Source organism: Ictalurus furcatus, chromosome 1, assembly GCF_023375685.1.
Source record: "Ictalurus furcatus strain D&B chromosome 1, Billie_1.0, whole genome shotgun sequence".
NCBI classification, from domain to species: Eukaryota; Metazoa; Chordata; class Actinopteri; order Siluriformes; family Ictaluridae; genus Ictalurus; species Ictalurus furcatus.
Genome location: NC_071255.1, coordinates 10,618,060 through 10,642,689, shown reverse-complemented (window position 1 = coordinate 10,642,689; position 24,630 = coordinate 10,618,060). Strand labels below are relative to the sequence as shown.

The 24,630-nt window shown below is 44.1% G+C and overlaps 1 protein-coding gene across 2 annotated transcripts in view; it reads right to left on the bottom strand.

Moving 5' to 3' along the window:
* si:ch73-22o12.1 (nectin-2) overlaps window positions 1–21,975 on the bottom strand; it is a 78,099-nt gene extending 56,124 nt beyond the window's left edge. The window contains exon 1 of one of the 2 annotated variants that reach the window (XM_053624865.1): window positions 21,455–21,975. In XM_053624865.1, coding sequence (XP_053480840.1) covers window positions 21,455–21,533 — 79 coding nt within the window. In that variant the 5' untranslated portion in view covers window positions 21,534–21,975. The remainder of the gene's footprint in view (window positions 1–21,454) is intronic. The other variant, XM_053624871.1, reaches the window with a different exon arrangement.
* Between the last annotated feature and the right edge of the window lie 2,655 nt (window positions 21,976–24,630).

Sequence of the window (24,630 nt, the reverse complement as noted above, 5' to 3'; positions counted from 1 at the left end):
CAAGCACGTTATTTGGTGAAATGAACAGACTTTTGACTACAAGTATAAGAAATGTTGCAAGCCATATGGTAAGGGTCGAAAAAACAACATGAGAAACCTCAAACCGGAACTGTAGAGAGCACCTGCGCCCTCTGAAATCTTAGGCCCTGTTTATACATGTTTTAAAGCGCATGACCGTTGCTACGGTTACGTCTGTCGTCTGCACTACTCCGGAAAGTTTTGGAAACGCAGAAGATCCCGTTTTAGTTTGAAAACTCCGGGCTCGCGTTTCAGTGTAAACAGACCAAAAACGAAGACCTTTGAAAACGAAGGCGTGGCTCCGCCCACATTCGCTACCTGACTGGGTTTTCTGGATCGTTGCGTATCTGTCCCTGATTCGTCGAGCCCCTACAGTATGACCATTACGCTACCTTGATCATATACACAACAACACGGAGACTGAGCCGCAAGCTTTGCTGGCTTTGTTGTCATTCTGAGCAGCTATTGTGCAGTTACATTCTGTATTTCATAACACAGCAGCTGCCTACATGCGCAAGAGGTGAGCTACGATTTCAGCGATCGACAACAAAGCGGCGTAATCCCTACGTGGAACGCCGGTTTCGACTAGCAACCAACTTCCTGTTTACAGCTGTACGCACATGCCCGGTGTGCATGAATGGTCATGTGACATGCGTATTCGGTCGTGTAGTGTGGACGGAGATCGTTTCTGAAACGCGGCGGAAACGCCAGTGTGGACGAGGATCGTTTTCATTTTAAAACGCACTAGTGTGAACAGGGCCTTAGTGGAAACCCTGAGTAATGCCAATCACAGCTTTAGATCAATGTGCTCGCTCTAGTACAGGTGCAGCTATATATACGGCGACTATTTCTGTGAGGAGATGTTTATTTAACAGTTGAATGGAAGGAGTCTCCAGTGTCGGTGCTTTGTAACAGTCGGGTGAAGGTTAAGCTGTTTTCAGACACGGGGGGGTTGTGAATAAAGTAATCATCATGAGAGAGTGTTCCTGTTTCGCACTACCATGACGAGCTCGACATTTCTGCATTAGTAACTGTAGCTTGCGGAATTACGCAACGTGACTACAAATGGACCAAAAAAAAAAAAAAAAAAAAAAGGATGTGTCGTTCATGAATGAATAAAAATTGCAATCACTGGCAAATATCTGTGGTGCAGGAGGAATTAAACACTTCATCATGCTAACTGCTTTCTGCTTAGTGTTATTCTTTTTCTAGAAATGACAACAGCACGCCATGCCGCGTTTCATTCCTTATGAAACGAACAGCGCTATTGTAATCAGCGTAATAGGCGTACGGCCCACCTCTAACGCATCACCCCGTGTTCCTCGGGTCAAGCATGATTTAACACCTTGGAAGGTACATTAAAATTGTAATTCCGGAGGTCTCGGCACAGTGCTAAACACACGTTCTCTAGTAATGATCAACAGGGAATTGAGAGTGGGAGAGAAATACACAGTACACAAGCAAAGTCAGGAGCGAGCGAGAGAGAGAGCGAGAGAGCGAGAGAGAGAAAGAGAGAGAGAGAGAGAGAGAGCGAGCAAGAGAGAGAGCAGAAGCTGTGTGTCATTGCTGTTCCATTTTACAGTGCCGTCATGCCTGCAGGTAACACACACACACACACACACACACACACACACACACACACACACACACGCACACAGGGCACGGCTCTGATGTAAATCCCACAAACACCTTCCTGTCCTTTTCCGAGGCCTGTCACCAATCATCATGTCTCTCTCTATCTCCTGTACGCGCGCACACACACACATACACACACGCCGGTGGACAGAAGGACACATCGCCCATATGAAGGCTTTAATGAAAGCCTAGGCTGAGTGACATTTAAATTTCCTCTGTCATCTTTTCATCCCCGAGGAGCTATGCAAAAAGCAAAATAAGCCGAACAGAAGTGATGAGCCGAGTGACCGAGCGACTGCGAAGAGAAAAGGCATGTCAGACAGGAGCCAGAGTAAGAAAGGGTGGGGGAGTGTGTGTGGTTTGTGTGGTATGAATTGCATATGCTGTGTACGAGCACGCGTGTGCACATGGCGTCTGGAGCAGTGTGCCCTTCGAGTCGCCTCTGTACTAGTCTGCTGAGGAGAAAAGGCAGTGTAATACGAGTCTCGCTCTCTCTCTCACTCTCTCTCACACACACACACACACAAAACCGCAGGAAAACTGCGGCGAGATGCGACGAGAGCGGCGACAGCAGCAGGCAGGCTGGTGATGTGAACGTCTGGGGGACTCTGTATAGAAGAGAAGCTGGTTCGTGTGTCTGTGTTCAAAAGGGTGCGAGTGTGAAAGTGCGTTAGAAATACATTCAACACCTCCGTGCCGGTGTGATCTGTGTGCGTCTGTGAACATGAGTGTGTGTTAGGGTTAGATTTATTCCTGCACTTATCACACCGCTTTTAACTTTCGCACACACTGATGACGGGACATTCAGAACGTACCCCAGACGGTTATACATTCACATTCAATAAGATAATATCTTACAGTGCAGCCAGGGCAGAGTGTGTGTAAAGCTGTACACTGAACCCTGATCTTATCAAACGCTCGAACCTTCACGCACAGGCAGTCGAGATCACCCCCTCCCACACGCCCACAATAACTGAAAGCACAAAAGAGAGACAGAAACACCCAGTCTGAAGCATGTAGCAATAAGCTGGCTGTTTATACAAGCTGAACACATTCTGAAAAAAAAATAAAATAATACATTTAAAAAACACACACACATTTCCACATGACATTTGGATTTCTCTGTACATGCTACATTATTCATCCTGCCCCAGGGAGAAAAGGATGTGGATTGCGAAAGCGACGGAGCATGGGATCCATAAAAAAAAAAACCCCGTGTCTTTTCGGCTGCTGTGTTCCTATAGATAGTAATCGATTTTCTTCGCAGCTCTCACCTCAGCCATCCTGTTGACGAAAGCTGTCGAGTGCACAGACGGCCAGCTCTGCAGCATAAGGAAGCTTTTTAAAAAGTTCCTGAGTGGAACTGTTTGCGTGCTCTTTGAGCCATGAGTCCGTGCATCCATCGAGCCCTTTTTATTTTATTTTTTTATTATTATATACCGTTTATCCGACACAGGGTCGCGGGGGGGCCTGAAACCTAATCCCAGGGAACCCGGGGCACAAGGTGGGAGACGCCACGGGGTGCCAACTTCATTGTGCACACGCTACGGACAATTCAGAAATGTCAATCGGTCTATTGCTTGCATACGTGGTTTGCATATCATTGTTGGTATTGCAGAATTTTGTTTATCGTAATTATTTCCTCGGGCAGAGTTACATTTCACGTTTTGTTTTTTTTTTTTTTGACAAAACGTTAGGTCGCCCATCCTAGTGGTTAGCACGTTTAACTCGCACCTCCAGGGTTTGGGGGTTCGAATCCGGCCTTCGCCCAGTGCGTGCGCGGAGTTTGAGGGTTCTCTTCGTGCGCCGCGGTTTCCTCCCCCGGTCCAAAGACACGCGCTGTAGGCTGATTGGCATCTCTAAATTGTCCGGTGCGTGTGTGAACGTGTGCACGATGAGTTGGCACCCCGTTCGGGGCTCCCCGCAACCTTGTGCAGGATAAGCGGTATGGAAAATGGATTCAGCACCAATACACCAAAAGCAATATCTTCTTGTGCAGCTTGAACAGGTTGTGCAGTATTCTGGAGAAGTGTAGTAACTTGCCATAAAATATGGCAATGATGATCGGTTCTTGGCAAGCGTTTGAGCTTTGCTGTTCGTGCCCAAGCAGATCACATCAGCGCAACACTGACCACTCCCATGTTCCAGAGTTACAGCTGTGGGCTTGTGCAGGGCCACATCTGTGTGCGACTTTATTAGAAAAAAAAACGTGCAACGCTGGGGAACTTTAACCGGCCTGCAAATAAATCATTTAAAAAAATATATCACTCGGTCCAATAGAAAAATCAGAACAGCGGGGTGAGACACCAAAACAGGTACAAATTGGAGCTTGGAATCGTTGAAGCCGGTCAGCGGGACCAGGGTGGCATCCTGACACGACAGGACGGATGCTGTTAAGGCAAGCACGTATTGTCTAAATTGTTGCCGGGGGAGCTTGTTATCCCTACGTGTACACAGCTGTAAATATGAAAAACGCTAACATAAGGCTACTCGGTTTTCTGTAAACACACTCCAGCACAAACGAAACTACGACCAACATTTAGAGTTAAACAGTTTCAAAACCTGCACTCCATATGTGCGGCCGTAGGACGGAGATTAAAATCTCGTTCTGGTATGCTTTTGTTAACTGACTGACAAAAGGCATTCTTCATCTTCCCACAAATGACAGTTTTGGAGTGCCGTACATTCGTGCTGCCTTCTTTGTCAGCAGGGAAGGGTCATGGTAGGATTTCATCCACACTACTAACTTCTGCAGTTTTTCAGTCCTACTTAACGGTTCAGAACCTAATGCTAGAAGAAACTACGTTTGAAATATTTCCCTTGCCAGATATGTCTAGCAAACCATGAAAAGCAATGACGCAGACTAGCGAACTAAGAATACGGCTCTGTTTTTAGGTCGAAATATAGCGTTCGCAGACTGCGATACATCCGGAGATTTTTTTTTTTTTCAGTCCCTCCAGGAAATGAACATGAAAACCGAGCAAACTCGGCAGGAGGAGTGAACATGAGTACAGAGAAAATGTCTCATTTACCGGCAAACGTCACTGCGAAAGACCGCGCGAGTGTTTTTGGCCGCAACAATCGCACACGCACGCACACACAAACAAACAAAAAAACATGACACTACTACCACCACCGTGTTTCACAGATGAGTCTGTATGATTTGGATCATGAGCAGATCCTTTCTTTCTCTACAACGAAAATCAACCATTTCTGGCTACGACAATCACAAAAACACAAACAAAAAAGAAACCTCCACAAAATCCGGTACGGACTGCATCTTGGGACGTGTACGGACTGCATCTTGGGACCTGTACGGACTGCATCTTGGGACCTGTACGGACTGCATCTTGGGACCTGTACGGACTGCATCTTGGGCTTGCTCAGCGGGTGTTTTGCGACATTGCTTATACTGTTACAAGTCATGCTTTCATTACGTGACTGACAGTATCTGATCTCAGCTACTCGACTAAAACGTGACCACGCCCTTCGGACTTTCTGTCCTGTCGTTTCTTGCATGGGGATTGTACGAACAGCTTTGAAGTGAAAACTTGTACTCGTCTACGTGCCGGTTGTCTCGACGGTCCGTTCTGCAGAACAGTTTAACGCTATCGAAACCCCGCGCTGCTCCTGCTCAAAACCGAGCACTTATATCCCCAAACATTCCCATTCACCACGCCTTCTTTCTGTTTTTATTATCGTCAAAGTTTTCTTTAAAAAAACGTATGGATTATTATTATTATTATTATTATTATTATTATACAGATCGCTAAAGTTTTGTTTACCCCTGTTATACACAAAAAAGCCAGAGGAAACGTCAGTCACGGACTTGCATGCTGATTTATTATGACAAGGCGAGTTAATGCCGTCAGTGTCGGGAAAAAAAACGTTCTAGCTGGCAAATGAGAGTAATGTGGACTAATAGGATCTTGATTGATTTTGTAAGCGTCGTTGCCTCTGATCAATCTCGTGTCGGCGTCTCTCTTTGACGGCTTTGAAGTCACGGCTGCGAGCGAGAAATACAGCTGTGGGAAGAGAAATACACTGAGAAAATCCTTAAGTGCTTGAATTGTATAGAAGAGAAAAAAAAAACAAAGGAGGAGAGCGTGTAGTCTTTCTTTCTCCTTTCTTCCTGCTTCTTTCCCTCCCTCCTCTCTTCCTGTCTCTCACACACACACACACACACACACACACACACACACACACACACACACACACACAGAGTAAGAGGATCCTCCTCCACAGGTGTGGTATAGGAAGGAACAGCACATGAAGCTCGTTATGTTGCCTAAAGCTTCATTACAATATAAAGCCAAAGCTCAAAGGACCTGCTCACACTTTACACAATGCCGTCCAGTCTTTCACCATCCAACAGCAACACACACACACACACACACACACACACACACACACACACACACACTATGGTCTCCATGGATACCTCCATGGATGGCAGGCGTGTATTAGATTTGAGCTGATCCTCTAGAAGGGGCGCTACAGCAGGAGCACGGAGGAATCATAAAGCTCATCTATCCACCTGTTAACATCACGCTACAAGGGTCACGGAGCAGAGACGCAGGCGCGCTATCAAATAAGGTAAAGGGCTGGTAAAAACAGCTGCGTGATGGAAAATATTCTCAATCAACTGCCGACACTGGTGTCGTACTCCCTTTCATTTCCTGAAAGATGAAACCCGACTAGGTAAAAACACGGCAAAAACGAAAAAACACGAGCAAAACAAACGCCGCCACCTTGACTCAGAATTCCCACTTGAAATCTCCGGACGGTCTCCTCAACCCCAAGCAGGACTTATTACCTTCAAATGAGATATACTTGGTGGGTGGGTGGGTGGGTGGGGTTACGCATTCTAGCGTGTTGAGAACAAAAGATGAACGCAGACACGTCTATGGTTTTCCCCCTGCAGCTCTGATGCTCAACGATGGCGTAAAATTTCCAAGTTCTGAGGAAAGTCGAATGCAGCGAAAGTCACACGGTAACACTCTGACCCTTTGAACGCACCGGTGCTTAATCTTTATGCAGACTGTAAAATAAATCCCCCCCGCCGAGGACACGTTTATTAGAGCCATGGCGTTTTACATTCCTGAACGTTTCCATCAAGCAAACACGTTGTGATCGAGTTAACATTATTTTTAGGCCCGATTTGTTTTTGAGTTCTTGGTGTTTGGATTAAACCCATTAAATCCAGCTGGTACGTACAGCTGTAACAAAATGAAACTCGCAGACCCGCTGGCTTTGCTTCACGGACCCTAGTCTGAGAACCGGTGCTTTATCTAATAAGATCAGGTCCTGCGATCACAAATGAACGCAAAATCTTTCAAAAATCGCTGCAGATTTTCAAAAAGGGAGTGTCAAAGCCCTCTTCGGTGCAGGTACGTCGAACACGAGTACAGCTAAAAATAAAAATAAAAAGTCTCGCTCACCAAACAACATCACTGTGAAAGACCGTGCAAATCTAAATGGTCTGCACTTGTAAAGCACTTTACACTGTGTCTCATTCACCCATTCACACACACACACACACACACCAATGGTAGCAGAGCTACCATGTAAGGTGCTAACTTGTCATCGGGATCAACTCGGGGTTCAGCGTCTTGCCCAAGGACACTTCGGGATGTGGAGTCACGTGGGCCGGGAATCGAACCGCCAATCCTACGATTAGTGGACAACCCGCTCTACCACCTGATCCACAGCCGCCTAAATCTATTTCGCCAATTCAAGTAGTTTTCCACAAAAAAGAAAGAAAAAACACAAAAAACCCCACATCATCATCAAGCGTTTTTGGCCACAACAAAACAAAAAACACGCCATGACACTACCTCCACCATGTTTCACAGATGAGCTTGTACACACTTTACTACAGGTTAATCATGGTTCCAGAACGTTTGCGGCTCGTCTCTGTATTTCTCTGTGAAATTTCTAATCTGGCTTTCCGATTCCGAGCGGTTTGCGTCTTGTACTACGGCATGAATAATCCCGGAATCCTGTACGGACTGTAACATCAGACGTCTTTCCTCGTCGGAGGTCGATTTTCTTAAACGTCATACTCTAATTGACCGTTACGTTCATTAATCTTGTCTCAAACGGAGTGAACCTTGCTTAATTAGGAACAGATGGGTCTACTCTAGCAAGAGTCAGAGTTATTGAATTAGGGTAGCCTATACGCCGTTAACTTAATGAACTTAGCTGTCTAATCACGAGCTATACAGTAGAAGTTAAAGAGCATTCGATAATCTCGGTTAATTAGCTTGGTGGTTTTTCCTCGGATTCTTAAACTGGCTGCTAAATGGAGCTCCTCTTAGCCGCTCGCCACGTTTTCTCGCCGTTTCAGTAAAAGGACTGAACGCTGCCATTTTAGATCCAGAAACGTTCGGTTAAGCGCCTTAGTTACGCTTCCACTAGGCCTTTATTTATCGTCATAGCTGTACTTTATTGTTCGATGAGGCGTCGCGGCAAAGAAGCCGACCTGTTTCAAAAGGTTCACACATACGCGCGCGCACAGGATCTTGCGCGTTAATTAAACTAGTGCTCTGTAATTAGAGTGAGAAGGGAGAGAGAGAGAAATCGGCGGTGAATCAAATCAGTAAATGCGTCTGTAAGGAACGCAGATATCTCCAAGCTCCTCTGCAGTCAAATAATAACCGTGCACCTCCGACGGCAATGAGCTCCATCTGCTAGCGAAGGCAAATACACACTGTTACATCTGAACACACACACACACACACAAACACGCAAACACGGGGCATTAAGCTGTTAAATGAGCCGGCTTGCAGCGTCTCAGTCAGAGGATGTGTGTGAGATTAGGCGGAAGCTTCTGGTATTAACCGCTGCTGATGATTAGGAGCGGATCATCCTGGATTTCCATCACACATGCACTCCCGCAACGTCAGAAAAAAGCTAATTACACACACACACACACACACACACACACACACACACACACACACACACACACACACACACAGAGAGAAAGAAAGACAGAAAGACTGAGGGAGGAGGAGCAAGGCAGAGGCAGCAGTGAGAAAGATTTCAAACAGGTCTGGGGATGATCATGTGAAAGATCAGATACTGTGTCGCCTTGTACGATCAGCCCTACACTGGCATCATCTCTCACACACACACACACACACACACAGATTCTCTGAAACTGAGTGAAGCTGCTGTTGTAATGTGGGGAGAGAAAGAAGGGAGGAATGAAAGAAGGGGGAGGAAATGAGGGCGACTCTGAGAAATGCAACAGCTGCTCCACATCACATCAGAGTCATCAGATACTCCCAGAGAGAGAGAGAGAGAGAGCAGGAGTGAGTGTGTGCGTGTGTGAGTGTGTGGTAAAACAGACCGAGAAAATGGAGCTGTGAATATGAAGGAGAGAGAGACAGACAACGGGGGGGAAAAAAAAAAAGGTCTTCTAAAAGGGAATTGTAAAGCAACACACACAGACACACAAAGGTGAGAGGTCACTGGAGTAAGGGGTATGCCAAGTCTCCATGGTAACTGACGAGTTACTCCCAGTGCACCCCTCCAAGTTAGCGTCTCCGCTCTCCAGGAGCGCACACGCGTAACTAGGTAGGAATCCATGTTACCTTTACCCCATGTGGTCCGTCTGTCCCTCTCTTCCCCGTTATCTACCTCTGTACTGATTGATCTCTCACACATGCTGACAGCAAAACCAAAACATTTACTACAGGACCAACAGCCATTGTCCTGCTCAATCTCTGCTCTTCCTGCTAATCCACACACACGTGCACACACACACGCGCGCACGCACACACGCACGCACAGACCCCCCCCCCAAAGTCTTTCTCCTTTCCCATCTGTACTTATCTCTCCTCATCAGGCTGCGTCTCGCTCCAGTTCTTGCATCCTCTCTCCACCCATCCATCAATCTCTCTCCCTCTCTCTCACACACACTAAGAGTATGTTTACGCGACAACCATGTCCTAAAAACGGAAAAGTTTCTCCCTTTGCGTTTTTTGAAAAGCTTCATGTACAGACGACAGCGCTGTCAAAGCCATCCCCATTCGCACGGATGCGCGAAAACGACTAAAAACGCTGCATTATGCATGTATCGATCCGGGCAAGACCGCCCTATAAACAAATACGAGTAAACGGGGGAGCTGTGGGTTTTCTGGATAAAAAGCACAAGGACGTTTACATTTCTCAAATAATTTCAATGCTTTATGCTCTACGTGGAGTCTCCAGTTACTCAGAATCTCGATAGCTAGACATGGAAAATGATTCATTGTCAAAGAGTTGTGAAATCTCACGCTTGTCAAGCAGATTCTGCTCACATTTCTTGGTTAATAAATACCGAGACGTCCCTAACGTAATATAACGCAATGTACATGAAATAAACTTCTCTCATAGCGGAAATGGATTTTTTCTGTCTTCAACCTCGTCTTTTAGCTTTTCCTGTTCTCCGGGTCAGAATCCAGTTAAAGCTCGTTCATTTTTAAATACTGAAACAAATCTAAACAATGCATCTTTAAGTACTAATAATGGAACAAAATCGGCAAATACAAATCGAATAGCGCGACACTGGCAGTCAGTCTGCTTTCTATATTTTATTAGCAATAAAAGGATACAGATATACTCCTAAACAGACAATTACTAAGATGATAAGATTTGAACACCCTCCGTCCGTGTAGATGTGGGTTAACGATTTGCCGTATGTAACGCGCGCGTCTCCGCTGGTCGTAGTACTGATGCAGTAAATCTACACTTTGCTGGAGAAGCGTCGACGAACTCAAAATCTTGAGAAGCACAAACAGTCCTGTAGTCTTGAATGTCTCGAGCACATGCCTATAGACTGAACACGTAATACACGTGCGCGTGACGTCATCGTTTTCACACGTTCTCGAGTCTGTACGTTTACACGGAGACGGTAACGGCATCAAAGACTTGCGCTTTGACAGCCGTTTTCAAACGTTTGCGTTTTCAGAGCCCGAAACGCCATCGTTGTGTAGACGAACCGCCAAACCGCATGAAAAGCTTTCCGTTCTTAGTTGAAAACGTTGTCGTGTAAACGGCCCCTCAGTCTGCTTTCTCTCTCCATCCATTCCCCTCGTCCTCCACCTTTCTCGCTCTGCAGGAGGTGACCGGCACCTAATTGAGAAGTCTGTACGTGTTTTCCTATCAGCTTTTCCAGCCAGGGAAGGTTTGATAAGGCACACAGACCTTATCATCAAAAGCATGTTTTCTCTCTCTTTCTCTCTCTCTCTCTGTCTGTCTCTCTCTCTCTCTCTCTCTCTCTCCATGTCTGTCTGTCTCCCTCTCATTTAAATGCGGAACTTTAAAGATATTTAAAAAGTTGATGCACTGAGTGGATACTTATTCTTCAAAATTCACACCATTGCAGTCTCTACTTCCTGTTCAGGAAGCTGTGGATCCAAACCTCACTGGGCAATTAAGCTGTTAAGCCCCGCCCACACATGAGGTTTGTGCCAGAATGATGAGCTTAAACGTGCTTAAAACTGACGACTTACTTAAAAGGAAAACTCAAAACCGTTTTTTCTTCTCTCTCGTCGTATATTTCTGTTTCTTAAAGAGTTACCGTCAATACTTTAGGCACAAATTTAATTGCATATGGGGTTAGTCAGCCTCAGATGCCCCACCCATAGTGTGTCTGGTATTTGTTGTACACTTACAGGCCTCAACCGTCTGAAAGTTGCGTTCTGATAATGTAATCACACTTCCGTTCCACATTGCTGTAAACGAGCATGCTCTGGTCACTGAGGTTTGGAGAAGTACAGCATCCTGACTTTAACAATTACAAAGTTTGCGGTGAGTACACAATGGTTTTGCAGCGACAGCTTCCTGTTAAAATACCCAGGTCCTGGCCACACTGAGCGTTGAAACGCACCAGGAAAGTACCAAACTCTCTAGAAAAAGCTAGACGACTGGCTTGCAGTGGTGGATTGGATGACATTTCACTTACCCTTTATTTTATGCAGTGAATGTGTGTGAGGTTTATAGATGTGATACGCACCCTGCATTTGAACACGGCACCCAAATCATGTTAGGTTCTTGTACGCATTCGTTCGTACGCGTAACTCGGAGACAGACGTGCAGGATATAAGCACGGGATTGATATCAGGTCTACACGCCTAGCTCTGATTTTGACACTGGACCAAAAATGCATATATTTTGATATAATCGACATGGTGATCAATTAGGTCACAATATCATTTTAATATGAAATTTGGTCATATCACCCTCCACTACTCAAAGAAAATTTCTGTCACATGATATCCTCACAAAATTATGTGTTAAAAAAGAAAAAAGAAAACCCTTCCAGCTTAAGAGACCCAGTGAAACACTAGCCTATATTAAGCTCCTCCACTTCTTCTCTTGCATGCGTGATAAAATGCTGATGTTGGTCTTTAACCAGCTGTTGCAGCTATAATGACTCAATTGACGAACTCGATCCCTTTTTCCCGTCGTCCCTTTTTCCTTTCGCTGTGAAAACGATTTGCATCACCTTCCCAATGCTGCCTCACTCTTACACCTCCTACTGCACCTATCCATCCATTCCTCTATCCATCCATGTCTTCCAGTGCGTCTGAATAAATAAACTCAGAATGAATCTGGGAGGACAGGAAAGCAAAAGTAGGACAGCACAACCTGGGACTCACCCCTGGTCCCTCTCCATGGAGAGGGAAAAGGAGAGGCGGGGAGGGAGAAAGAGAGAAGAGTGAGGGAGAGAGAAGGAGAGAGACGGAGAGGGGAAAAAAGATGGAGAGAAGAGGAGGATCAAGAGAGGGAAAGAGAGAGTGAGAAAGAGAGAGAGGGATGACGTGTGGTTAACAGGCAGAGATCCAGGTAAGAGCAGAGAATTTTTTTATTTTTAAAGATGAAGAATAGAAGGGAGAGGGGGAGAGACAGAGTGAGGAAGAGAGGTGCAGAGAGAAGCAGCCTATTAATAATCTATAACAGATAAAGCTTTACAGCATCACTACAAGGAGACGCAGAAGGCAACAGAAAGGTACAGGGTAGAGAAACGGCTTGATCTGTCAGACTCATAAAAGTGAAGATAAGTGCAACTTTCCTCATTATACCCAGTGTAGCTTTTTTCCCCCCTTTCCCTGCTTTCCTCTTCTCAGACAGACGTGCAGACCTGCTATAAGCATGAATTATGATCTCTCTCTAGCTCTCTCTCTCACACACACAAATAAATACACAAACAAACAAAACTACCAGCTCAACCGTCTCTACTCATCATCCAGTGGAAAACACAAACACGGACGCTAAACCCAATCCAGTGCCATCTGGCCTGAAACAGACAGCGCGCTCTGTGACCGCATCGGCTCAAAACACAACACACGAGCACGCTGACGGAGCACAGCGAGGCCGAAGCTGGCCGATTTAAGAGGATGCCGTTCCCGAAAGAGGACGGCGTGTGCCAGCAGAGCGTCGAGGGACGCGACCCTTCTGACCTAGCGTGAAACATGAAATTGCTCAGTCCCCTATTCAGCCGTATCACGCATCACGACAATGTCCCGGTCATCCTGTTAGATGAAAAGAATGAAAGCGTCACCTATGTGGGACTAATCGCGCTGATCTCGCAGATAATGCAACACATTGTATGCTAAAAAACAAAACACGGGGAACGAGCATTAATGGCTGCGACAGAGTGTGCCGTTACTTTCAATCCTACACCTTTATTTGCTTCTTTTTTTTTTTTTTTTTAACTCCCTCTCCTCGATTTGGTTTGACGGCTGAAATGAACACCAGGAATTTTTCCACACATAATGGTACGTTCTGGTGAATACTGTCATGTCAGTGAAGCTTACTGAACTGGAAAGGAAGGGGAGAGAGAGAGAGAGAGGGAGAGAGAGAGACAGAGAGAGACAGAAACAAAAGAATGTTTATTCATCCTTGCCTCCAGTGAAGGAAGCCACAAGTGCTACCCTCTCATTTATTCTAAATGTCAACCTCTTGAAGAATGAGAGAGAGGGAGAGAGACGCCCACACAGGTAAATGATACAACACAGAAGCTTGTGACTTTCAGTCTCGCGCGCACACACACACAGTGTATAACTGATGGAAGTAGGGCAGAAACAATGGACGCTCTGTTTCTGCATGGTCACCGTACCTGCTGCTGGTGTACAACGCAAACACACCTTCATATTTGTTATCAATTTCAAATTCATTTGCTTGTCTCCAACTCCCTTTCCACAGCCTCACACAATGTCAGCGCCACACAATGAAGCGCTCTCGGCATTAATCATAAAGCAAGTCCAATACAGTCAAGCCCTGGAACATTTGTGCTCTTTATCTCTTTCCTGAGGCAGAAGGTCAGAGTGATCGAAAGACGTGGGAGCGATTGTTACATTGTCTCTGGGACTTAACCTTCAACAGTGTAGTAAAAGAACAATACGGAGAAGACGGGAAAGCGCGGCTATAAAAAGGCAGGAGAGTCGCACGAGTTGCACCGCTCGGGAGAAAAATAATGTGTGTGGGGGGGGGGGGGGGGTTGGGGGTTAAAGACAAAATGGTGTCTCGTTTAGGAAGGGACGAAAGAGTGAGACCGAGGTAAACAGGACGCCGGCTGTGGCGAGGACGACGAAGATGACAGGAGCGTAGAAGACAGACGGATCTATTACGCGGTCCGAATCAGAGGGCGGTGCAGTCGAGGAAAGGAGGGATGAAAAGGAAAGAGAAGAAGCGAGTGAACAGAAGGGGATGGATTGCACTCGTCCATTAACCGGCTGACAGGAATAAATCAGATGAGACAAAACCACAAGAGGAAGCGGATGTTGAGGACGAGCCAAAGTAACACGTGACAAATCGTGAGGCAAATAAAAATACCTCCGCTCAATTTCACGTTCCTCGACCAAACCTGATTAAATAAAAAAAAATTTAAAAACCTTAAACGGAGGAGTTTAACTATACTTTTCTAGATATACTTTATACTTTCTATTTGCCTAGAAAAATAGAAATGATTACGTTTTTTTTTTTTATTTATTTCTGCCAAGTACCATTCAGTACTAGATCACTTGTAATTATTAAAAACTTTTTTTTTTTTTTTTTTTTTTTTAAAACGTCACACTTTTCTGAGATATCATTGGTGTATCACGTAATCGTTTATCACGATATCCATATTATATCAACATATCGCCCAGCCCTACTCCTTTAGCACCCTTAAGCCTGAACTTCACATGTCACTCAAAAGCAAAAGCACTGTGTATGAAACCATCTTAAAGGTCATTGCTGTTTTTCTCTGATAACACACTGAACTAGGCATGCTAACGGCATGCTCTCAAGGAGCATGCTAACAATAAAAGCAAACAGGATGAGAAAATGGAGGGGGGGGTGGGAACCCCAAATAGTTAGCAAGAAGTGAAGTGAAAGGGACGGAAAGGCTAAGAAAGGTTAGTCTTCAATCCAGCCCTCTCCAGAAGACGAGGGGTAGAGCTACGCCTTTATCCTCGAGAGCCGCTAGTTTGAAAGGGCTCAGGTAAGCCATGTTGACTTGCAAGGGCATCGCTGGCTTTGCTGATCAATACCAGGTCAATAGTGCGATGCCCAGGCTGTCTCGCAGACACTGGATGGACACATCACGGACAATGATTGGGAGGGCGGGGGATTGGGGTTGCTCCTCAGGAAATACAACACTGTATAGCTCTATATTCTCCTCACCGAAGAAGGAGGAAGGGAGGAAAGTCAAGGTTACCAAGGGAATCATCTTCTCCGTTCTCCAAGGTTATTAAAAGGTGTAGTAGGTATATACGGACCTATCCAGGGAACGGTTCAATTTCTCCAATGCAAGCATGACATAATTAACACCCTCATAAGCGAATACATTCTTCACTCGTTACATAGTTGCGGGGCCAGGAATAAGACATGTGCCTCTGTGTGTGTGTGTGCGCAGAACGAGGTGTGACGGAAGTAATTGGTGTTCAACCTCGAACGCTTCATAATGATCAAACCGCAATGTGGAATCCATTATGCGCTCGCAAATAAAACCCACAAACGAATGCACACTCAAGCACGGGGCTCGTTTTACTGAAGGCTTTTTCACAGCGGCTTTCTCGATTCTGCCCTCTTTTTGTGCCCCCCCCCCGTTTTCTTTCCTCACTTTATTAAACCGGTAGTCTATTAAACGGTTCAGAAGTACAGCTCGTCTTGGTAAGATGATTCTGGCCCGTTTTCTCTGCACGACCTGTTCCACTGGCGAGTGCAAGCGTATCATCATCATCAGTCTGACTAAACGTATGTAGGTCATTAGTCATGATTGGTTAGAAGACAAGATTTCTTCCGAAACCGAAACATACTAAGAATTTAACTGCTGCTAAATCTCCGTTTGTTTCATTAAACATGGCCTGAAATAAGAACTAAAATTAAGCCCTTATTGAACATGCCTACTAATTCATCTGCCATGGTTAAGCAACGCTGTGATGTTTTGTCACGTCAAATACCCCAGGTCAGGAACCTCTGAATGGAAAATAAACTGTAATGTAAACGTGCAGGAAATTTACATTCGTGTCGTCTGTCCGTATGACGCGTGTATTAGCTCTGATAAAAACACCTTCTTCTTTTTTTTTTTTTTAAATCTACATCCAGTCAAACAGTTGAGTGACATTCAGGGTGTGTTCATACATTTCCTACCATGATCTTTATTCTCAATATGGAAGTGAAACTGTATAGAAGACCAGCCCTGTCTGTGGTCCTTGGTTCACCCCTCCCTGACACACTCTGCTTGGCTGCCCAGCATCACAAGAGAAATGACTAAATTATGAGGGTGATTTAAATGGTCATGTCGACTTCATGAAGCTCTGAAGCTATAAAAGCGTCCTGAGAGCCGACATCTGCTCAACAAGGAGAGGAGAGGAAAAACAGTGGAAGAAAAGAGCATGTTGAGTGCTGTAAGTAATGATGGAGGAGAAGAGTGATGAGAACTTATTATTATTATTATTATTATTATTATTATTAATATCACTGATCACCAATGCTCCTTACAACCGGTCACTGATCACCACTGCTCCCTACATCCAGTCACTGATCACCACTGCTCCCTACATCCAGTCACTGATCGCCACTGCTCCCTACATCCAGTCACTGATCACCACTGCTCCCAACAACCAATCACTGCTTACCATTGTACCTAATGCCCAATCACTAAACACCAGTTCCCAACAAACAACCAACCACTGATCACCACTGTTTGCCCTCGATCACCCACACACCCGTCACTGCATTAGAAGCATTTCTTTATTTCCTGTAACCCAACTACTCACTACCAATGCTTTTTTGTCAGTGTTCTTCAGAGAAATTTGAAAACACATGAATAGTTGGTACGATGTATAGTTACTTAGTTACTTTCTGATGCAATGACCAAAGACATCTCCTGTAAGAAATATTAGTCTATATTTTCAATTCTAACAAAACTCAATTCTATTATATTGTTCAGAAGCGCCTTTCAGAACGCCTTTCTAGCGACTTTTTGATCACGCATTAGCTACCTTCTCCTGAAAAGACCTGGCCTCGGTTTAGATCCAGACTCTTGACATGACTGATCATGGGTATGTCCAAGACTGGAAGACAAATGATGAAGCTGGAAATAAAAGGCACCCACTTTCAACAAATTTAATCAGAAGTTAGATGGTATACTCTTGGAGTTCTCTGAAATGACCACATAAGAAGCTGCTGTCTGTATTGTTGCAGGTTTGATAGTTATAAAGCCAGCCATTGATGAAATCTGCCAAAGCACAGTGCAACACAGATTAAGGCTTCGGCTCCGGTCTTTGTGCGTGCACAAACACACACCCGCACATTAATCACCAGCTCTTTTTTTTTTTCCCCCTGCACTACATTCCTGTATTTCTTTTCAATAAACCTGTTCGCTCTTCCCTGGTTTTCTTTATCCCTCCCTCCCTCCCTCATTGTCTGACTCAGACACTAATAAAATGCTGGCCTTGAGGTCTGGCTCATGGGAATAATGCATGGTGGTCTGCTTTTTTTTTTTCTTCGGGGGGGGGGGGGGGGTGGGGGGGGTCAGGCAGAGGGCTATTACTGTGGGGGGCTGGGCTTAAGATTTGAATTAACCAATGACCAACACCTCCTTCAAACAAAAGCAAACTGCACACAAGAATGAAGGGTGGAGTAAGGGAAGGAAAGAGCAGCACCCCCAAAGTTACAAATGAGTTCTACAGCAGTGATTGTGTGTCTTGTGTGCTAATGGCATACAGCCTTCTGCATGCTCGTCTAACACAATCCCACCGGTTTGTGGTCTATCTTTAAGTGCACTCGATTCTGGAGGTTGTGTGTGTGTTTGATTCTTACACAAGTAAATAAAGGTCAGTCTGCTTCCCCTTGCCCTCTAAGCAGCCAAAATCTCTCTCCCAACCCCCACGTTTCCTCACTCACTCGCTCACACACACAGCACTTGATGCATTCACGCAGAGCGACATTACTACAGTAGCCCCCCCTTTGCTTCCCATTGTTTAAAAAAACCCTCAACATCTCCATAGAAACTGGTTCAAGCTTTTTTCATAAGCCCAGTCTTATAGTCTGCGACTGCTGATACATGGCTCGGAGTGATCGCGTAACGAAATATGCCTCGATCAATCAAAAACACTTTTTGTCATAAGAAGAAGTTCAAATGTTCTTGATCTTGATGGTAGAGTCGCACCAACTGCTAAATCTTTGGTAACTAAGAGTAGGGGTCGGAAACTGGTATAACATGGTCCAGATGTGGACCCAGTAATGCATGAACTGAGCATTTGGAAAATATTCGTATGGAAAAAAAAAAGAACTGACTGAAATTCAGACGCTTCCAAAAAAAAAAAAAAGTCAGCTTAGTTTCTGGAGCAGATCCTCTGTTGCGGCTTGTTGCGGCCAATCACATGCAATTATGTAAAGTATTTGGTTGAAGGCAACTCACTGGGGAAAGAAAGTTTTCACAGACTCGTATGTGTTTATTTATTTACCATCTCTGGCCTGATTAGTGACGTGACCATGTCAATGAAGGAAAAAAAAAACAATGTTTAAAGTTTACAGGAGAGTAAACGGTTTACTAGTCATAAACGGTAATTGCGAAAAACAATTATTTATAGACGTGTAATCATTAACCTCTTAATCGCTAACTGCTGAGCATTTAAAGTTAACTGCGGTCACTGTTCAGCCATGTCAGCTCCTTACCCAGACCTCTGTAAACAAGGCATTTTACATAGCTGGACTGTTCTCATATTTTGTTGAATATCCACGTCCTAGAGTGTATTATTACAGTTCCATCTAGACGCTAGGGATGGGGGATAATAGATTTAAAACCATATCATGATATCTCATGGTATTTTTTTACGGTAACGATATATATGCTGATATGAAAAGAATAATATTCAACACTATCAGCATACTGTACAGAGGTTGGTGTTTTTGCCTGAGGTGGTGGAACAAATTTGACCCGTTTCCATCCTTTGTTAATAAGGGGGTTTTTGACACACTTTACAAATCACAGACGTTTGATTCACATATTCTGTATCCGAACCGCTTCCGTATTACGGAAGAAGGTCCTGCTTTTCTTTCTTGCGGATTAAATCTTCTTCCTCGTCCAGAGTTCGAACTCCGCCTTCCGCCGTGCTTGTTCTCGTTCTACGTGCGAGATTCCCACATCCCGGTGCGTAAACACGTCATCGATGAGATGACAAATCCTTACCATGCGGAGGATTTGGACCGGTACATCACGGACGACACGATATGGCAAGGGATGGGCTATATGGACTTAAAACTGTATCACGATATTATCTGGAATTTATTGCGATAAAGATATCAATGACAATATAAATATAGTACCGTGCACCGTTGTTTTTGGCTACAAGTGATGGCGGTGATCTTGAGAGCCTCAGAAACACAAACATTGATCTAAAAATAAAACTGATTTTCTGTAACCAAACCAGTTCCAGATTGCAGAGGTAGCTCCTCGTTTAGCGATAAACTCCTCGGCTTCACGTCCGCCTTTCCGCCGTACTTGCTTTCGCTCTGCACGTGAGCAGCGAACGGGTCGCACACAGAAATACGTCATCAACTAGACCTTATCGTTATTATCGCGGGAAGACTAATTCTTACTGTGGGGAGAATTTCTACCGGTACATCGCAATCTATAAGATATCGCCCCATCCCTAGATATGGCACAGCCCTACTGGACACGAACACTGCGAGAGTTGATTCAACAGCAGGATTTTGCTTCGTCACCGACATTCCGACTAGTTCCTCTTTAGAGGGTTATCAGATATTAACGCGGTCCATAAACCTGTCCCTTGACCCCCGCATATTTCACGACGGCTGTCAAGAAGGTGCAAATGCTCCCACGACACACAGCTAAATGGATTTCCAAGAGTAGAGGACGAAAAAACAGCAGGACCTGTTTGGGTCATTTAGTCCTTTATCTTCCGCCCGCTTCCTTCATAAATAAAAAATCTATTGTTTCCATTATTCCAGTCTTCCCCTGCAAACCCTTTCACCCTGAGCTGCATTTGATGTGCTGTGAAAGGTCCTCTGGCAGAAAAATGCTCCACGCCATGAATAAATGAAAGAAAGGAACAGCATTTTGGAGTGTTGTGAACCGCCTGCATTCACATGGCAAAACTTTAGCCGGCTGTCACCTCGATGTATTATTAAATCCCTTTAAAGCACAATATATTCCAGGTACACTGTATGAAACAAGCGCGGTGTTACAATGATATGCCTCCGGCTAAGTAATCAAACTCCCCTTTTTTATTTATTTATTTATTTTCCCACTCAGCTACAGGTTCAATCCCAAACGGCTCCTTTACTTTCCTAAAAAGTGGCCTACACATGCTAAGAAGTAATGGGCGCCATATTTAGTGCACTAATCTATATATATTTGAGACGCGGCCTGTATCAGGTGCGTACATGCACCTGCTGGCGTAAACAATTAACTATGCAAAGCCAGTGACCTAAAAAGAAAAAAAAAACACACACAAAGATACCGGAAATCCCGGTCGCGTAGGCAACAGGTTACAGAGTGAATAGTAAAATAAACAGACTACGAGGAAGCGCAATACATTCCCCATTAACAAATAGTCTTGTTTGGGCCTAACAAGATATTAGTTTATGAGAGGGTCCTGTCTCAACAATGTAAACCGAGTACGAATAAAAACAGGATTGTTCCCAACACCCTGTTGCGTGTTTACATGGCAGCCCAGGTTTCTCCCAATATAATAATGATTAAAACAATAACAACAACATGAAGTGCGGAAATGACACCGTGGTAGCCGAATGGAGCGTTAGAGAAAGGGCAGGTTAATATTTTTTATAGTAAAAAACAAACAAACAAACAAACAAACAAACAAGGGCACCTTATAGGCTGTGAAGGTAGAAAAGTATCAAATGAATCCAAATAAAACAGTAGGAGGTTTGCTTAGTCATTACGCGTATTGAACAGGTTTGCAGGTTACCTGACAACACCTTCAGGGGAAAATACTTTGAAAGGCCACACCTTACTGGGGAACATGGCGCACGCCGAAACTGAGCAGGTCACCGAAAGTAAACATGTACATAGGTGAAACCCACCAAGAAAATAACAGCCAAGGTAGTTCCGGTCTTAAATAGTTAATGATGATTAATAATCCTACCCAACAGTCGCGCAAAGAAAGCCGGGTATGAACACGAACAGGCGATATGCGAGGGGAAAACCAGGTCTGACATTGACACCGAGTGTCACCGGCTGTTTTGTAAGACCGATACTCAAACCAAAGTATTTCGAAACTTCACACACATACAATATTGAGGCGGAAAGATGTGCTGAATGAAAGGCGCTTACCTCGGGCTGTGAGGAGGAGGAGGAGGAGGATAGAGCCGAGGAGTCCTGGCGCTGAGAACAAACCGGAGTCCCGCACCATGGTGTCTGTAGCCCGCTTGTTGAATACACACACACAACTAACAGTCTCTGGTTCCCCACGAGAAAGTCCTACTCTACAGAAAAAAATGTCTTCTTACGACGGAGTTTAAAAAAAAACAAAAAAACATCCACAGTTTGTCTCTTTTACTGCACAAACTTAAAGACTTTCTGCTTTGGTCCTCAACCGCTACTTTTATTTCTTGTTGGGGTTTTTTGTTGTTGTCGGATTAAAAAAAAAACCCTCCACGCGCTCCTCAAAAGGCGAACATACAATCTTAAAAAAAAATTAATAATAATAGTAATAAATAAATCAACAGTCGTTTTGAAGAAATATGACGCCTTAATGATGTGTATATGCGTGCTCCACAGCGTGTGGACTAGCTCTGACTGAACCCTCGCACACGCGCGCTGCTACTGGAGTCCGCTGTCACGTGATCTCGATCTGACGTCACGCGCCGGAAAAAAATTCATAAAATACCTCAGGTAAATAGTCATGAATTTCCCCGAAGCGTTATGATGATTGCTTACAGAGAAACTATACAGTGTGAATAGGATAGGGATATAACACACTATGTGTAACGTTGAAGGTGATTTGGACAGGTGTATTGAACAGGAAACTGACTCACAGTGCACTACATCCGTACTTCTGTCGTGTAGAGAAGACATTAGGCGATTTCACACCTGTTGTAGTCTTACACTCTCAACAAAAAAAACATGTACCTTTCAGCTGGGAATGTGGATAAAGGCTAGGGCACATTTTAAAAAGATTTAAGGTGCATAATTGTACCATAATTCTCTATTAGATAATTGTTTTTTTTTTCTATTAGAGGTGACAAGGAAATGTATGGTTTTGTTTTTGTGAGCTGTAAAGGGAGTAGGGAGGCATTTAACCAGTAACAGAACCTCGACACAAAACAAATTTTCAAAACGAAACGCAAAGTAAACTGGATCTGGAACCTAGCCTAGGTTTCTCAGAAATCATGACAGTTACATAGGTGTATGTACCTAGTCCTTACTCTAACTTCACGTGTCCTAAAATATAAGTGTAAACACTGTTCTTTGTTGTTTACAGACACAAAAAACAGACATAAAGATTTGAATGTTAAAATAGTGAAAACTTCAACACCATTGATTTCGTAGTACTGAAATGTTATTTCGAAAACCACAAATTGTACCTTAAGTACTTACATTGATCAGTCACATTAAATCCACCTGCTTAATATTGTGTAGGTCCCATTCGTGCCGCCAAAACAGCTCTGACCCGTCGAGGCATGGACTACACAAGACCTATGAAGGTGTGCTGTTGTATCTGGCACCAAGACGTTCGCAGCAGGAAACTTTTGGTAGGTACTAACCACTGCGTACAGGGAACACCCCACAAGACCTGGCGTTTTGGCGATGCTCTGGCCCAGTCGTCTAGCCATCACTATTTGGCCCTTGTCAAAGTCGCTCAGATCCTAACGCTTGCCCATTTTTCCTGCTTCCAACACATCAACTTCGAGAACTGACTGTTCACTTGCTGCCTAATATATCTCACCTCTTGACAGGTGCCACTGTAATGAGATAACCAGTGTTATTCACGTTTTAATGATATGGTTGATCGGTGTATATTTCAGTGTTTAGAGATTCCATCCATCCATCTTCTACCGCTTACTCCTTTTCAGGGTCACGGGGAACCTGGAGCCTATCCCAGGGAGCATCGGGCACAAGGCGAGGTACACCCTGGACAGGGTGCCAGTCCATCGCAGGGTACAATCACATACACACTCACGCACCCATTCATACGTGTTTAGAGATTCACATTTTTAAATTCATGTTTTCAAACAGTCAAGAATCTACATTCAAATAGGGGTTTTCTTTCTGATGCAACCAGTCAAATTCAGTTTTCAAATTCATCATCTGGACAACCCAGGAACAACCAAAGGCAATTAAGCTTGAAATGAGAGATTTTTGCATAGGGCTACTGAACTTCACTGGATGGCAAATTGGAACTGATGTATGAACTGGAAACAGAGGGAAAAGTCTGGATTACTGTGGTCCATCAACACAGATAGCATGTGCTAATTCGAGAAGTTGGAAAGGCTGGTGTTTAGACTGCCTCAGTGTCATTACTCTAAATATAAAGTAGAGGCTATATTAAGCCGGTCGTTGAAATTGCTCGGTATGTAGGAGTCAAAATGGAAATAACTGGGCTCTGTTTCCTGAGTGCAATTAATCATTGTGTATTAGAGCTATTGTGTGCGTAGAAGCAACACTGCCCCCCACCTGCTGCAGATACCTTTACCACTGTACAAGCCAACGTGTCACTCGAAGCAAGTAATCATTTCGGCCTGCGTCCTGCCACCTCAAGTGCGTATCTACTAGCAACATGTTTCTTCACCTGTGAGAAAATTATCGAGCAAATAATGCAGAAGCCCTGTACATTCTAAGCAGGGCCGATGTGCACGCTGTGTAAAGGCTCTGGATTGAAAGGATTTCAAGGAATTCCTCCATATCTCTGGATTTCTTATTATAAGATTACAATAAACCAAATATAAGATTATTAAACCTATTTCAATTCATCTGTACTCACTTCAAGCTTGAAATAGTCTTGTTCTATCTGGCAGCTCATTTTAAGCATTTATTTCTAGAAAGAAGCAAAATTATTATTGAGACTAAACGAGAGAAAACTACAAGCATGAAATGAGTAATAATGCCCAGAAATAGGTTCAATAATCTTATTTATGGTTTATTGTAATCTTATAATAAGAAATACTACATAAATTGGACTATATTCAAGATATTTTTACTGTTTAAGATGACTTTTCTTTTTGTAGTGTGGAGTCTTTTCCTTTATCTGCTGCTGGTAATGGGAATAAGTATCCATGTTCTTTATAGATTTGCATAGGAAGAGTGTAGGAAGAAGATAACAAACTAGTTTCCATGTCTAAACGTAACACTTTTTTTTTTTTTTTTTTTTTTAAATATCTTGTGGCTTGTTGGAAAATCCGTAGTCTTTTTAAGTTTTGAAATGAGAGAAGCCTGTTTATTTTCCATTTCAAAATCTCACGTGTTGGCAATTTGCACAGTTGATGATGCAGTGCGTGTCAAAAACTGAA